This window comes from Amphibalanus amphitrite, unplaced genomic scaffold (assembly GCF_019059575.1).
Source record: "Amphibalanus amphitrite isolate SeventyFive unplaced genomic scaffold, NRLGWU_Aamphi_draft 000125F_arrow, whole genome shotgun sequence".
Taxonomy (NCBI): Eukaryota; Metazoa; Arthropoda; class Thecostraca; order Balanomorpha; family Balanidae; genus Amphibalanus; species Amphibalanus amphitrite.
Window position 1 is genome coordinate 586859 of NW_024881620.1, and position 14412 is coordinate 601270.

At 48.4% G+C, this 14412-nt stretch overlaps 1 protein-coding gene across 1 annotated transcript in view; it reads right to left on the bottom strand.

Annotated features, from left to right (window-relative positions):
- Positions 1–14412, bottom strand: part of LOC122381709 (filamin-B-like) — a 95655-nt gene that overhangs the window by 19837 nt on the left and 61406 nt on the right. Inside the window, exons 25-32 of the mRNA XM_043366198.1 lie at positions 10314–10463; positions 8815–9036; positions 7694–7861; positions 6787–6905; positions 6393–6507; positions 5989–6126; positions 4726–4899; positions 4215–4355 (exon numbers count right to left, since the gene is read on the bottom strand). Of these exons, the coding sequence (XP_043222133.1) occupies positions 4215–4355; positions 4726–4899; positions 5989–6126; positions 6393–6507; positions 6787–6905; positions 7694–7861; positions 8815–9036; positions 10314–10463 (1227 nt within the window). The remainder of the gene's footprint in view (positions 1–4214; positions 4356–4725; positions 4900–5988; positions 6127–6392; positions 6508–6786; positions 6906–7693; positions 7862–8814; positions 9037–10313; positions 10464–14412) is intronic.

The following is a 14412-nucleotide window of genomic DNA, read 5'->3' on the forward strand; positions in this document are numbered from 1 at the left end:
GCCGCTTCCAGATCTCGAGAACGGCTGGGCCGATTGTGCTCAAATTTGGCACATCGCTAGAGACCGGTTAGTAGGGTGCCGTGCACAAGTCAGCTGGAGGTACCCCCTCGAAATTTCGCACGTGCAAGGCTCACCCTCTCGCTCGCTCCGTTAGTCGCCCCAAAAGGCGTTATACTGGTTGAATAAGACTTCAATCATTGAATGAGGTCTTCGGGGATGGTCTCCATCCCTAACGGTGCATGATTGTCTCACGGTTTCACCGATCCGCGCAGCTCACGTCTTGTCACAACTGTGTTTGCCGTCGGCGGCGTTACAATGTTTCTTCCTTTCTCAAATTTGAAGGTTAAATGGATAGCTAGTGGCTACGGTCCCGAGTGCTTGCTAAGCGGATCTTTTTGCAAAGGACCATTTTTTTTCTGAAATAGGATCTTTCTTCACAAGACCCTGTTATTGAAATATTATCGCAATGCTGACCTTCTACATAGTTGACAGGCCTGACTTGTTACCCGTCAAAGGATGGTCCCGAGACGTCACATACAGAGGTCAGCCCGGGTGTCAATCACTGCCTTCCCCTCCCGTAAAGGTCGGTCACATTACGTAACACCGGATTGGCCTGGGTACGGCCACCCCGCCGGAGGGCAGTTGGCCCGCAGCCATGGCGACGGTGGTGCCTCTGCTTTGTCTTCTCAGTCTGACGCTGGTGGCGGGGACGCCCCTTCCGCAGCACGCCAACCGATATTTAAAGGCGACTGAAGACTGCAGCGTCGGCCGCGTCGATAGCTGTCCTAAAGGACTGACATGCTGCAGGGGCACCTGTTGGAGTATGTGTCTGCCTCTGTTTCGGCATCCGGTAGACCCTCCGACTCTGATTCTGCATTAACAACAGCACGGCCGTTGACAATCAAGCCGCCTACGACTGCATCTCCGTCTTCGACTGTGGCTACGCCCGTGATTGTGGCTCCGCCCGCGACTCCTCCGCGGCCCCAGCTCCCGATCCAAACTCCGACACTTCTGCCCGGCGCACAGTGTGGCCGAACACCAGTTTAGCGCGAATTTAATCCCAGCGCCGCTCAGATCCACTGAAAACGGTTATCTGGTTCCAAAACTGACATTTACCCCTCGCCGGACCTATTGGTTTTCAAAATACGCGCCGGCCGAAGGGGGGGGGGTACGACCCCCGTCGCTGTTTCGCCCCTGATGAAGCTAGAGCCTCGCGGAAAAAAACGAGCGTGTGTGCCGTTACGAGACGTAGCAACTGGTATCCGATTTTAAGGTCTCAGGTTAACCTGTGACCTCTGAGGTCAGGTCAAGTGGCCCAAGGCACGGATTCGTTTTTTATTAATAACTTCGCGAAAAAATGCCACAGAGCCGCAATTTTGGCATCATCGTGTTCGCCTCGCTCAGGTGCGTCGAATGGTATACTTTTTGTTCGGCTGAAGTCAACTTAAGGTGTTGACCTCGGGTCAAGGTCAGGTTAGAGCCCCCCCAGATCACGAAGTTGGTCGAAGGAGGTCATGCTGCATATCATTCGATTCGGCAGGTCTTCCTGAGTCCATTGGTGGCTTTCCCGACTCGCTAGCTCAATTTGATCGGGAGTTATTGACGAAAAACTCTTATTACCCTAGTGACGTCATAAATGACGTCACGTAAGGCCAATAATGCAAAAGTGAAGCATCGGACTTGCAAGGAGTGCATGAAATCACGATTCCGTGTGCTTGATATAGTTAATTAGGCTGGAGCCTGTTCGGCCGCGCCGCCCCCGACCTTGGTCAGGTCACGCCGGGCGACCGACTAGACATGTTCAAAGCTGAATTGACGGCAAATAGGCAAAAAGTGGCAGCTGAAACTTGCTCGCTTATGTTCAGAAATGTGCGGAGAGTTCAGCCATGCCCTATTCGTCATATCCATTTTTATCCATTTTGACATTTTCCAACTTCTTTATGAAATACTATCGTGAGAACGACACACATGCAGGGCTCCTGTTCTAACTCATTAAACTCAGAAACCATTCATTGAAAAGCTACCATGATAGCAGAAACAGCTTCATCGTGAATTGTGCTATCCGGTGATATGCTATTTTCTCATATATCTTCTCGAAGCTTCCGTAAAATTTACATTGAAAACTGGACATATTTCTCAGTACCATAGCCCGATTTCAGGAACCGGAGCGTGGGTGTACTTTCGGCAGGGATATAAGTCCTCAAATGATAAAGTGGCTTAAAAATAAGGTTCTATCCGATAACTTCGGACAATTTCCTACCCATTGATAGGTATAAATAACAGTTTATCGAAAGTCGGGTTTTTGATTAAATTCGCGCTAATCTGGTATTCGGCAAGACCGTGCGGCGGTGGAGCGGAGCGGCGATGGAAGCGCAGATGTGGCCAGCTTGGACCAAGCTGCAATGTACACATATACTAGATGCAACGGAGACTTCTCGGGTCCGGGACCGCATAAGTGCTGTAAGCACGCCCTGCGGTCGCATATGAGTACCAATCCCAGGACCGAGCCAGGCTAAGCTCGTGACGTGATTGGGTCATACGTATCGTCCAATTAAATATCTATCCACTATCCAGAGCAGCTAGATATTAACGCCATTGGATGAGGTCTTTGGTAATACAAATGCTGTCGAATGTGTAACCGCACTCATCAATTAACTCCTGGCTATACGAAAATCGCAAGTGTGTGGACCTAACCAAGTCTAACCGATCTAAGCAAAAATATATATATCCATCTACGGAATGTGTTTTACAGCTCTCGGTACCCTGACTTCAGCCAGTGCGCCAAACTTTAAATAGTCATTTGATATGACCCTACAATCCAATGGTATACATCTCTGTGTCCGCTTGCCTGCACTGAGTGTAGGGGAGAGTGGGGTAAGATGCCCAGGGTGGGAAAGACGCCCCACCCCCTCTAGCGGCAAAACAAAGAATCGAACCTTGAAATTAACGTTCTTGGCGTTAAGCGGAAGCCTGCCTTGTTAACTGCACCAAAATTTACCAATGTCAGTCAGACAACGGTTGGCTGGTGATTGCATGTTTTTTATTTGCTACTTTCAAAAAATATTTTGGTGTCAAAACATTGTAAATATCAAAGAAGGTAACTAATTTTTATGTCCCTTGCTATTGTCGTGATACATTAATATGTGTGCACTTTGTCCCAACCAGTTTGTTTTAGGATGTAGTTTTAGGGCTAACAAATTGTACTGATTAAATGTTAATTCGGTACCTTGGGGAAAGATGCCCCCTGCCCTAATGGGGAAAAACGCCCCCTAAATCCGTACGCTGCCCTTCAAGCAACCCGTCGAATCATTTAGTACATACTTGTGATGAGAGTGATGAGGCTTGTTCATAATCGGCTGGCAGGAAACGTCAGCCAAAGATGGCGCTCGACGGAGAGGGTTGAGACTTGAGGAGAGGTAACATTTTCGCGCTTTTTTCAACGACTTTCTTCCGTTACATTATATTTCTGAGGGTTATTTGCCGAGCTATATAGAAAAAAATTACAGGATTGATAATTGAGGCGGTGCTGGCATTTCGATTTGTAGGTACTGTTTTCAGGCTGACTCGCACATTGCGCTATGAAAAAAAAATTGCTATCTTTCACGAAAAATATTGAATACAAAATGCGTCAAAAACATTGCATAAAAAACTTACCACCTGCACTCTAAAGCTGCGCTTTGACCTACATGCGCCACTTTCGAGCCACTTTGAATTTCGGCTGACGTGCTGCTGCCCTCTTCCAGCAGCCGAAAAGCCGGCTGTCAGCAGAGGTATGACGTCATAGCGCGGGAAGGTGTTATACGTCATCAATATCTCAACCAATCAGGGGTTTGGATCTCAGCTGACGACAGCACAGCAGCCGATTCCGACCAGGCCTATGCTGACTCAGAGAGCCAATCAGTCACCAGCTGACCAATCAGAGCCGCCTCATACCATACTTCAGTCAGCCACTGGCGCCGTGGAACCACCAATCAGGGCCGCTGGCAACGCGGATCGACCAATCACCGACCATTGGTGAAGCGGATTGACCAATCAGAGCCCTCTAGTACCGCGGACCCACAGGTCAGCGACCAATCAGCCGCCAGAACTTATCCAACCTAGGCGAAGGAGGAGCACCCTTCGAGCTCTTCGAGCTACGAAAACCTTTCTCTCAGCCCCATACCCTATGGCAGCCCCCAACTAGGCCCCACATTCGGCTGCAGCCCTCGCCTCACCTGTGACGACACACTCGGTAACGGTGACGCCGCGCGGGTCCACGGTGAACACGGCCGGACGCGACAGCGGCGACATCTTTAGTGACTGGCCGGAAACCACCACCTGGGACGAGTCGGTGATCTTGCAGGTGAACGGAGAGCCTGCGAATGGAGAGGACGGTCAGAGCTCAGATGCCAGGGCAATAGATGCTTAATAATGCATAACAACTTATTTTGCATAACAAACCTCATAGACCTCAAAACGACGGAATGCGCGAAAAAATCCGGGCTCGTCTAACAAAATGGCTCAAATAGTATCCGGTTTCACGGCTTTAGAGGCAACATTCTCCATGCCACCCCACCCATTTCCACTACTCCTCCCCCTTAACTTGCACAACCTCTCCCCTCATCTTTTTGTTTGTTTGTTGGGGTTAGGGGCGCGCCGACTACAAGGTCATTTTGCGCCCATCCCCTAATCTTTCCACTACACCCCTCTCCCTCTCTCCCCTTTCCACTGTCTCTTCTTCCTCACCTGGCACCGGCTCGCCGTTGAAGCGCACGCTGAGGATGTGGTTGGCCGACTCCTGCGGTTTGAAGTTGACCCGGAACCGAGCGTTTCCCTCCGACTGAACGTAGTTGGGCACGTTTCGACCGTGCACGGATACGATGATTTCCAGATTGCCGGCTCCGGCCTGGCTGGCGTCAACTGCGAGGGGAGAATGGGGGAGGTGGGTTCAGAGATGAGAATAAACGACGGATTATCTGATAGGTGGTGAGAATGTGTGAGAATATGTTTATTGTACATACTTTGCATAAAACGAATCGCCGATAAAGGATCTAGATATGAAGAAAGTTTACAGATGAAACCAAACATGGCAGAACAGGTTTCGGCAGGACCAATCGTCGAAATGAACGACTCATCCACATTTCAGTGGCCACGAATACGATGCCTAGGAAAAACGGTACAAGGTTTGGTAACTGATCTCTGAGATACATGTCCGAGGTGAAAAACAGCAAAACTTACAGCCAAGCCATCGAATAGGTAAACGGGGAAACAATTCACTAATAGCTTTGCTATCATGAACTACATATAAGCATCGACACAGCCCATATTTTCCTATATCGTCTGTATGTGTAATTTGCACACAACGGTCGAGAACGTCTCGTACCCGCATAACTGACGAAGAAGTGAGTATCAGCCATTAGGTGGACGCCTTTGCCATCACCTGATGTGATAATACCGCTGAGAAATCCTGCACCATCCTGCACACTGTTCTCACAACGACATTGCCGCCGTGGGAGGTCCAATCACTAACTACGTCTGTAAGGCGCTATTGTCTGAGAGTCTCGCCGTCGGCAAAAATACACCCGACACAACACCGCAACATTGTTCTATGTGTGGGAAACATTGCGCTCTGCGGATTCCCCTAATAAGCACTGTTGCTGACAGTGAGAAATACATTTCACAACGTAATAAATCTGATTGTGAGCATACATAGTATGTCGTCATGCGCGAAGTGAATGCAAGGTGCAGGAGCATGTCAACAAAGCTGGGTTGAATTTATAAGGTGAAGCGCTGGAGCGCTGTTGGGCTAGCCGCTTGCATATCGAATACCTCCCAGCTCACATGACAAGTGTAATCACGAATGAGGAGCAATGCAAGACACAAATAAATCAATAAATTTCCGACACAAGAATAAGTCGGTGACTCAGAGTACAGGAGAGAACGCACACAACATGACAACCCGACACATTCTTCTTATAATCTAGGCCTTTAACCAGCAGGTTTACTTACTGCAGAAGTAGACCGGCTTCCCGACGACGCCATTTTGTACATCGGTGACCTTGACCTTGTTGACGTCATAGGCCTTGACGACAAAAGGGGCTCCTGGGATAAGCATGCCTCCCAGTCGCACCTCAACGCTGTGGTCACCTGTGGAAAATCGGGACGAGTAAAATTTTACGATAGCGAAAGTGATTGCAGGGCCGCGACAGCCCGCTTATGTAAGCGCTCTGAAGTTGTAGCATATACAAGATACATGTACTTTCCCGTTCAGGATGAATAAGCCAGCAGAGAATTGATGTGAAAAATAACTAAAAAATAACATTAAGTTTATAATGTATTTTGTATAAATTAAATCCTCATAGCTATGGCAAAGTGTGCCGCATACACATATAATACTGACAGCGTCGACTTACCGACTTCGGTGGGCGTGTATTCGACCATGGCCCTGTTGTCGTCGACACTCCAGACCTCGGCCGAGACGGGTCGGCGGAGAGGCGAGAGAATCGTCACTGACAGGTCAGATAGCTCCTGTGAATAGAGACAATACGGTTAAGTTGTTTCAGCGGACAGAGAGATGCTGTTGTGGACAACTAGACAGGAAAGGGCGGATGGGGTCAGGCAGCTGCCCATGAGTCTCTCAGTGCTTAAGTCACTAAGATTTTTGGATTGTTCCTTCCAGTCTGAGTTTTGATCATGATGAATTGATTTTACTTCCCGAACTATCATCGGGGCAGACAGGTAAGACGGTATCTGTAAACTCATAGTTCGCTGAGTCTGTCTCAGTCAGTAATTCCCAGCCCTACTCACATGTGTGCCCTGTGTGTCGATGTTGAAGCAGGTCTGCCGGCCGACGGGCACCTTTCCGACACCGGCGCCGGAGACGGACACCTGGGAGGCGTCCATCACCGCGCAGCTGAACGGGGAGCCTGTTGAAACAGGGTCAGACGGGTGTCAAATGTAGAGTGGAGACGTTAGACTGCACTCTGGTGGCAGTGAACAGACGTGGGCCAGATATGGTGCAGGTTTCAGATGCACATGAGACCAGCTAAGACAGCACTAGGGGTGTATAGAGATCGGATATTGGTCAGCTGTAATGGGCAGATTAAGTGCTAATGATACAGCCCATGGATGTGGAAGTAATCCGCTGTACATATATATCTTTCTAGTTGAGGTTTATTTGCCATTGGGTCTACAATGCAGGGATATTTCTATCTCGCACTCCTCTGAGATGCAAAGATAACAATTTGTTATCTCTGCATCCCTCTGGGATGCGAAGATAAGGTCTCGAGGGTTCATAGCTAAAAATCAAGAGTTCAAGTGATGATGGGTCAATAACCGAACCATTTTTAACGGTTGTTTGTGTATGAAACTTATGAAATAAATACAAAATACTCTTAATCTATTTTTACATAGATGAATACATTTGAATATGATATTTAAATAATTAAGAATAAACCTCAACATAGAAAGATATAGGATTCCTCATGGCTCACTCGTGGAAGATCGGATATCTTTTCCTCGCGTGTAACAGAAAAACCTCGCTCCTTCGTCGCTCGGTTTTTCAGTAACCCGCTTGGAAAAGATATCCTTATCTTCCACTAGGAGCCATGAAGAATCCTCTATATCTTAATAACAGTCACTGTCATCATTGAATGTCAACCTCTTCCTTATAAACATACACATCAGAGCACGTGCCCTGTCACCGGTGACTCACCAGGCACATTTTCGCCGTTGAACTTGAGTTCGACCTGATGGAGTTTGGCCTCCTTGGGTGTGAATGAGATGGCGTACTTGTGCTGACCCTGCGACTGCGCAGATGTCGGCACCTGACCGTTGTTGACCGTCACCTCGAGGTTACCTGGACCGGCGTTCATCGTCTCCACTGGAAAATGCGAGAAATTAAATATGTTCGAACCTTATTATGAGGCTGAGGATTTTGTCGTCACTTAATTATAATGAGCCGAAAAAAACGTTTGCTAATGTCTTTTAAATTGCCTTTAAATTTGCGCATAATGAGCACATTTATTTTTAGTTTATTGATTCAAAATCTAATAGATTTGCTTCGTTCACTCTAAAAAAATAAGTGTCACAGTTTTCGTGAAATCGCCATCAACAAATATATGGAAAACGTTTCTCTGGGTTTAATGGATAGCTTTTAAATATTTATCTGACGTAATCCACCATTCAGTGTGAATGAAAGGTACCGTAACGTTACCAAACAAAAAACATGTCTTCCGCAAGAACTTCGCGCAATTAAAATGAGCATGATCTACATCAATTACAAACTGCTTCTCACGTTAACTTAACCGCCAAGTGGAGACCTACTCGAGCCACAAAAGCGTAACAAGTTGACCTTTCGGACCACTTCAGACAAAGATCCTGTCACTGTCATTTGAACAGCTTTCGGAACACCGGTCTAGAAATCTCGACAATAAAAGCTGGTGAGATGAATTGGAGAGTGGCAGGCGGGGCACGAGGACGGATCACGGTCCGCCGGACGGCCGGACCGAGACAAAGGAGAGCGGCTGAGAGAGAAAAGTCGTGACTCCAGAGCTCGTTAGTCCCGGCTCGATCGCAAAGGACCATGACAGGCTTCGAAAGGTTTCCAGCACGCGAATTTAGCAAAGGGAGAGAGAGAAAAAAACACTCACCACTTTTCCCAAAAGAATAGCGCAAAGTCGTCCACAATCAGGACGTTAAAAACTACGCTTTGTTCTCTCTTGACTTTGCATCAGCCTGCAAAACAACATCCCACACAAACCGGTGCACGTTATTTTTAACCAATCATCACGCCCTCAGCCACACCCATTCTGTCGTCACAAAACCCCAACTCACCGATGAATGTGACGGGCCGGCCGACGACGCCCTTGGTGACCTCCTTGACCTTGATGGCGGTGACGTCATAGACCTTGCAGGCGAACGGGCTGCCCGGGATGGGCGTGCCTCCGTACGCCACATGGATGCGGTGCTCGCCGGCCAGCCGGGGACTGAACTCCACCGTCAGGCTGCCGTCGCCGTTGTCTTTGATTTGCGTCGGCACCGGCGGCCCATTGGGGCCTGAACGTCGAGTCGAGTCGGGTCGGGTCATGCCATGGTCGTTATGGGTTCCCTCGTGGTTAGTGCCCCGCGCCGAGCGGTACGATACCGAGCAGCCGCCGGTTAGCGCTGGTGCGCGGTGACCCAGCGCGATTCTGGTCACCGCGCACCTCTCATTTCAACCCAGCACCAATGATAAACCCGACCAGACCAGCATCATAGCCTCCCACCCGTCCGATTTACATCGCTGGGGTCTAACGAGCCAGGGATTGACACGAAACTGATAATCAGGGACGCTATACACGATCCGGTTAACTAAATGCTCCATTATCTCAGAATTTAGGACTGCTGTAGTGATGGGAAGCGTACGTTTAGAGTGGTGGGAACAAAGGCTAGCAAACGAAAGGAGCCCGACCCCTGACCCCACGTGCGACCGGGAGGTCAGAGTTCGATGGAAAACGGCGGTGAAATGAAAGCAAGTGAAATTAAGTTTCGTTGCTCGGTGAAGCGAAAACGGAAGCCGGAGGTCCATCGAAAAGGTCGAGTGTTTTCACGAACCGTTAATTCCAGCGATCTCCCGCTCCCGTGATCGAGCAAAGCAGAACGGATTGCATACAGGTATTTTGCACATGCCACTCATTTCATGCAGCCAAAACATATTAATGAACATCATATGACCAATAAGCAATGTCAGTTGTAAATATGTCATGCACTAACACTAAATCACATGCATTCATTAAGCGTTAGTAAGCAGATGTTAGTGAACTTTAGGGGAACTATAACGACCTGAAAGAGAAAGAGAACAAACTATTAGAAAAAATCTACGGAACAAACAAAACAGACGAATTCGGAGAACTGACTTAGCAGCTGCAAGGCGCTAATAGATTCGTGAAGAGTACGGCACACTATATCTTTTCTGTGCAGGTGATAACGCTGCTGAGGCAACACAGTGAACAATTGGTGCAAAACTAGTGAAACAAAAATAGATAATTCTGTAATATAATGATCTACCCCGAGTGCACCCGTTCAGTGTATATCGGTGATGAAGAAAAACAAGAAAAAAACATTGAATTGGACGAACGCAGAAAGGGTTACCAAGAAAAGACACAATTCAGATCAGTAGAAAGCTGACGATATAGCATGTTCCATAACCCCGCTTTCAAACACAGATATACGACACTGCTGACAAAGCCTTACCAAAACACGTAGCTCACACCACGATACACGTCCCAAGTTACGTCCCAATCAACGTCTTAAATCACGTCCCCCAAACGTTTATAGCACGTGTCAGTACTCACCATCGACGTTGACCTCGACCTCTTCGACGTTTCCAGAGACGTTGCTCAGCGTGAAATAGGACGACTTGCCAACGGCAGTCGAGGCGAGAGACGCGCCTTTGACCACGATGTGGTTCGGATCGGACTGTACGTGTGCTACGAACGGAGAGCCTGCCGAACAGAGAGGGAGAGACGGTCATGTTACAAGCTAACTCAGATGTGCTAAAATAGGTAGTAGCCGAGGCCGTATGAAAGGTTTTTAGAATTGTTTCATTTTTGTAAAACGAAGTTTCTATAACTCCAATGTTTGTTGACATGTCGTTAAAGAGCGCGGATTGTGGGTTATAAAAGATGAAAGTAACAGCTAAGCTATCACGGAATAATCACGTATAGAAATCTGAGACACCAATAGCCAGTTCGGGAAATCAAAGGCAGGGCTGCGGAGTCGATGGATTTTAGGGTGACTCCGAATCCGACTCCGACTCCGGCTTTAAAAATCTACTCCGACTCCGACTCCAGCTCCGACTCAGACTCCGGACGGTTCTATTAAAATCCATATCGTGCAATACTGAAGCTCATAATATAGGTAGTAAACTGGGAACCATGCCATTTGAAGTAATTGTGAGCACATGTATGAAGTTTTATTCACAACAAGCAATTCAAGATGCAAAAGATGTGCTCTGGGGCGAACTTATCACTAAGGCGTTTCCATCGCGCAAAGATCTCCGGAACATTAAAAGAAAGGTCTCCAGTGGCGGAATGAAAGAGAAAGCAGACATGGAAGATATCCTTAAAGCTCTGCAAGTCTGTGATAGAGAGGGGGTGCCTGTTCCCCAGTTCTACGCCACCGACCTGGGAAACCTTCCTCCCTCTACTTGCGATGATACAGGCATGGCTCTGGTCTTGAGCCAGCTCACTGCCATGCAGAGTGAGATGTGTCAACTACGTGAGGCTGTTCAAGCTCTAAAAGATAGCTCGCCTCAGCAAGCAGCAACATGGGCACAGGTAGTGCGATCTCAAACTGATTCGTCATCAGCTGAAGCTGGCATGTCAACTGAAGCCGGGCCACAGCAGCAGCGCGGTGCCTCTCACGCTGGAGAGACTCGACCCCTGCAGCAGCAACCGCAGCAGCAGCAGCAAGCGCATCAACAGGGCTCAGCTAGACAGACGCGTCAGTGTTCTGCGTCTCAGGGACAACAGCTCCAACCCCAACTGCTTCAGGAGCCGCGGCCCCAGGAGCTACAGCTGCAGTCGCAGCAGCAGCGGCGTCAGCAGCAGAACCAACAGCAGCAGAATCAGCCCACGGTTATCCGTGACCAGGTTCCGCAACCGTTGGTGGACGCTGATGGTTTTACTCAAGTGGTAAGGGCCAAACCAAGAAGACGGCAAATAGTTACAGGCTCCGCAGCATCAGGTCAGTTTGGTCTGAAAGGTGTAGCTCCTCCGCCGAGAAAGGTGGACCTCTTCGTGGGGCGTCTAGATCCGTCTACCACTGAACAGGGTGTAGCGACCCACGTAGACTTTATCATTGGGGGTGCTGGCATTGCGGAGGTTAAGGAGATACCGCACTGCCTAGCTGCATACGGGTATAAGGGGTATGTCGTGTCGGTGCCAATGCAGTGTCGAGATGTCGTCCTGGCCGGAGACAAATGGCCCGCCCATGTGTCTCTGAAAAAGTACTTCCCTCCTAAACGTGTCCAGGATGGTCCTGGTGCTAGTCTTGCGCCGCCCCGTGAGCCTCTCGGTCGGCAAAGACTGACGAGAAGCAGGAGCGTGAGCGACGTGGCCACTGGTCGTGTTTAGTCTCGGCCTCCATGCTCAAAATATGTAGTCTAAACTGTCATTCATTGAAAAGCTCTGCACCTGACATAAGGTCACTATGCAATGACTATGACATTGTGTTCCTGCAAGAAACCTGGTTAGCTACTTTTGAGCTTCCAATGCTGAACATCATGCATGACAATTTTTTGGGCATAGGTGTATCGGCCATGGACTCTTCGGCCAGCTTACTCAGAGGAAGACCATACGGCGGGCTGGCTATATTGTGGAAAAAGTGCATTCAGCCTTCCATTAAGGTTAGTGTTATTGATAAGCGGATAATGCGTCTTGATATTGAAACAAATGCAGGTTTGGTTTGTCTCTTTAATGTATATCTCCCGACTGATTACGGTAACCATGATTGCTTAGATGATTTCTGTATGTTCCTTGGTCAACTCAGTTGTACGCTGAATCAACAGCGTCACCGCTCGAACTTGTTGGGAATTATTGGTGATCTTAATGCCAACAGTCGTGGCTCTCGGTTCTTCACAGAACTACTCGAGTTCTGCGCAGAAGAGGGCTTATTCACTTCCGATATGTGCTTTCTAGGACCCTCCACGGACAACTATACATTTCTAAGCGCGGCACATGGCACAACTTCCTGGCTGGACCATTGCTTATGCAGCCCCACCCTGCATCATTTAATCAATGCTGTAGAGATACGCTTCGACATTTGTATGAGTGACCATTTGCCTTTAGCTGTCACATATAACTTAAGACCCTGCCGGCTTACTCCATCAAGTCTGTCCGCTCAGTGTGCGCCTTCTCTCAACTGGAGATCTGTTTCCGTCGAGGATTTGTCTCGTTACAACGCTGAAATTCGCAATTGCCTGCCTTCGTACGATGCAGCCGTTGCAGAGATCCATCCCAACTGTCAGTCTGACTGTAACGTAACAGAACACGCGTATGCTTTGGCCGGTATGTATGATTACGTTACTCATGTAATTGTCCGCGCTGGAAACAGGTGCATCAAAAGGCATCCAATGGCACATCCAAAGAGCACACCCGGCTGGAATGGGTCTGTGCGTGCCGAGTATGTAGCGTCTCGCGGTGCCTTTCTTAATTGGCGTGCCGGTGGCTCTCCCAGGACAGGTGCTCTCTTTTCCCGAATGTCACTGGCACGTTCATCGTTTAAATACGCCCTACGCCGCTGCAAAAGGGAACGTGAGGTCTTGCTGGCCAATCAGTTGGGTGAGGCTCTTTACTGTCAGCCAGATAATCGTTTCTGGGTTCTTGTCAGGAGGCACCTCGGTGGTGGCAGCCCCGCGGTGTCTAGCTTTGGAGAGGTGACCGAGAGCTCTAACATTGTTAGGATGTGGAAGGACCACTATTCAGAAATCTTTAACGACCACAGTTGTGGCAGTGACCAGCAGTATCTGGACCAGCTTTACAGTACACCATCAGATGATCTCCCCGAAATCAGTTATGATGAGATCAGTGCTGCTATAAATAAGCTTAAAAATGGCAAGTCCCCAGGCTGGGACGGTCTATCCCCTGATCATCTCCTTCATCTGGATGGCGATATTAAGCAAATATTTGTGCTATTATTCCGCAGCTTTGTCAGCCATGCTTGTGTTCCAGAAAGTTTGATGCATTCGATTATCGTACCCTTAGTTAAAAATAAGGGCGGTGCTTTGGATGATAAGTCGAACTATCGGGCCATTGCCCTCTCAACGAGTGTATCTAAAGTACTGGAACTAGTTCTACATGAAAGGCTAGCACCATACCTCCACACGAGCGACGCACAGTTTGGTTTTAAAGATAGTCATTCAACGACCCATGCTACTTTTGTGCTCAAGGAAGTGATCAATTATTATAATGTACTTGGCAGTCCAGTGTATGCATGTTTCCTGGATGCGAGAAAAGCTTTTGACCGTGTTTCGTACTCAAAGCTGTTTGGTATTTTGACCGACCGTGGCGTGCCTTCACAATACCTCAAACTGTTGCTGTACTGGTACAGGATGCAGACATTGGGTGTTAAATGGGACGGTCTTATCTCCGAAAAATTTCATGCTGGCAATGGCGTTAGGCAGGGGGGCATCCTCTCTCCGTTGTTATTTAGTGTGTACGTTGACGCCATTCTGTGTAAAGTGCGAGAAATGAGTGTTGGTTGTCGCGTAGGTGCATGTGCAACAAACATTTTGGCATACGCTGATGACATTGTGCTTCTGGCCCCCACGAGGGAAGCGTTGCAGACAATTGTAAATGAGTGCAATAGGCAAGCTCATCTTCTCGACGTTGAATTTAACCCCCTTAAATCTGTGTGTATGCAATTTCTCCCTCGAAAACCGTACTCGGCCAC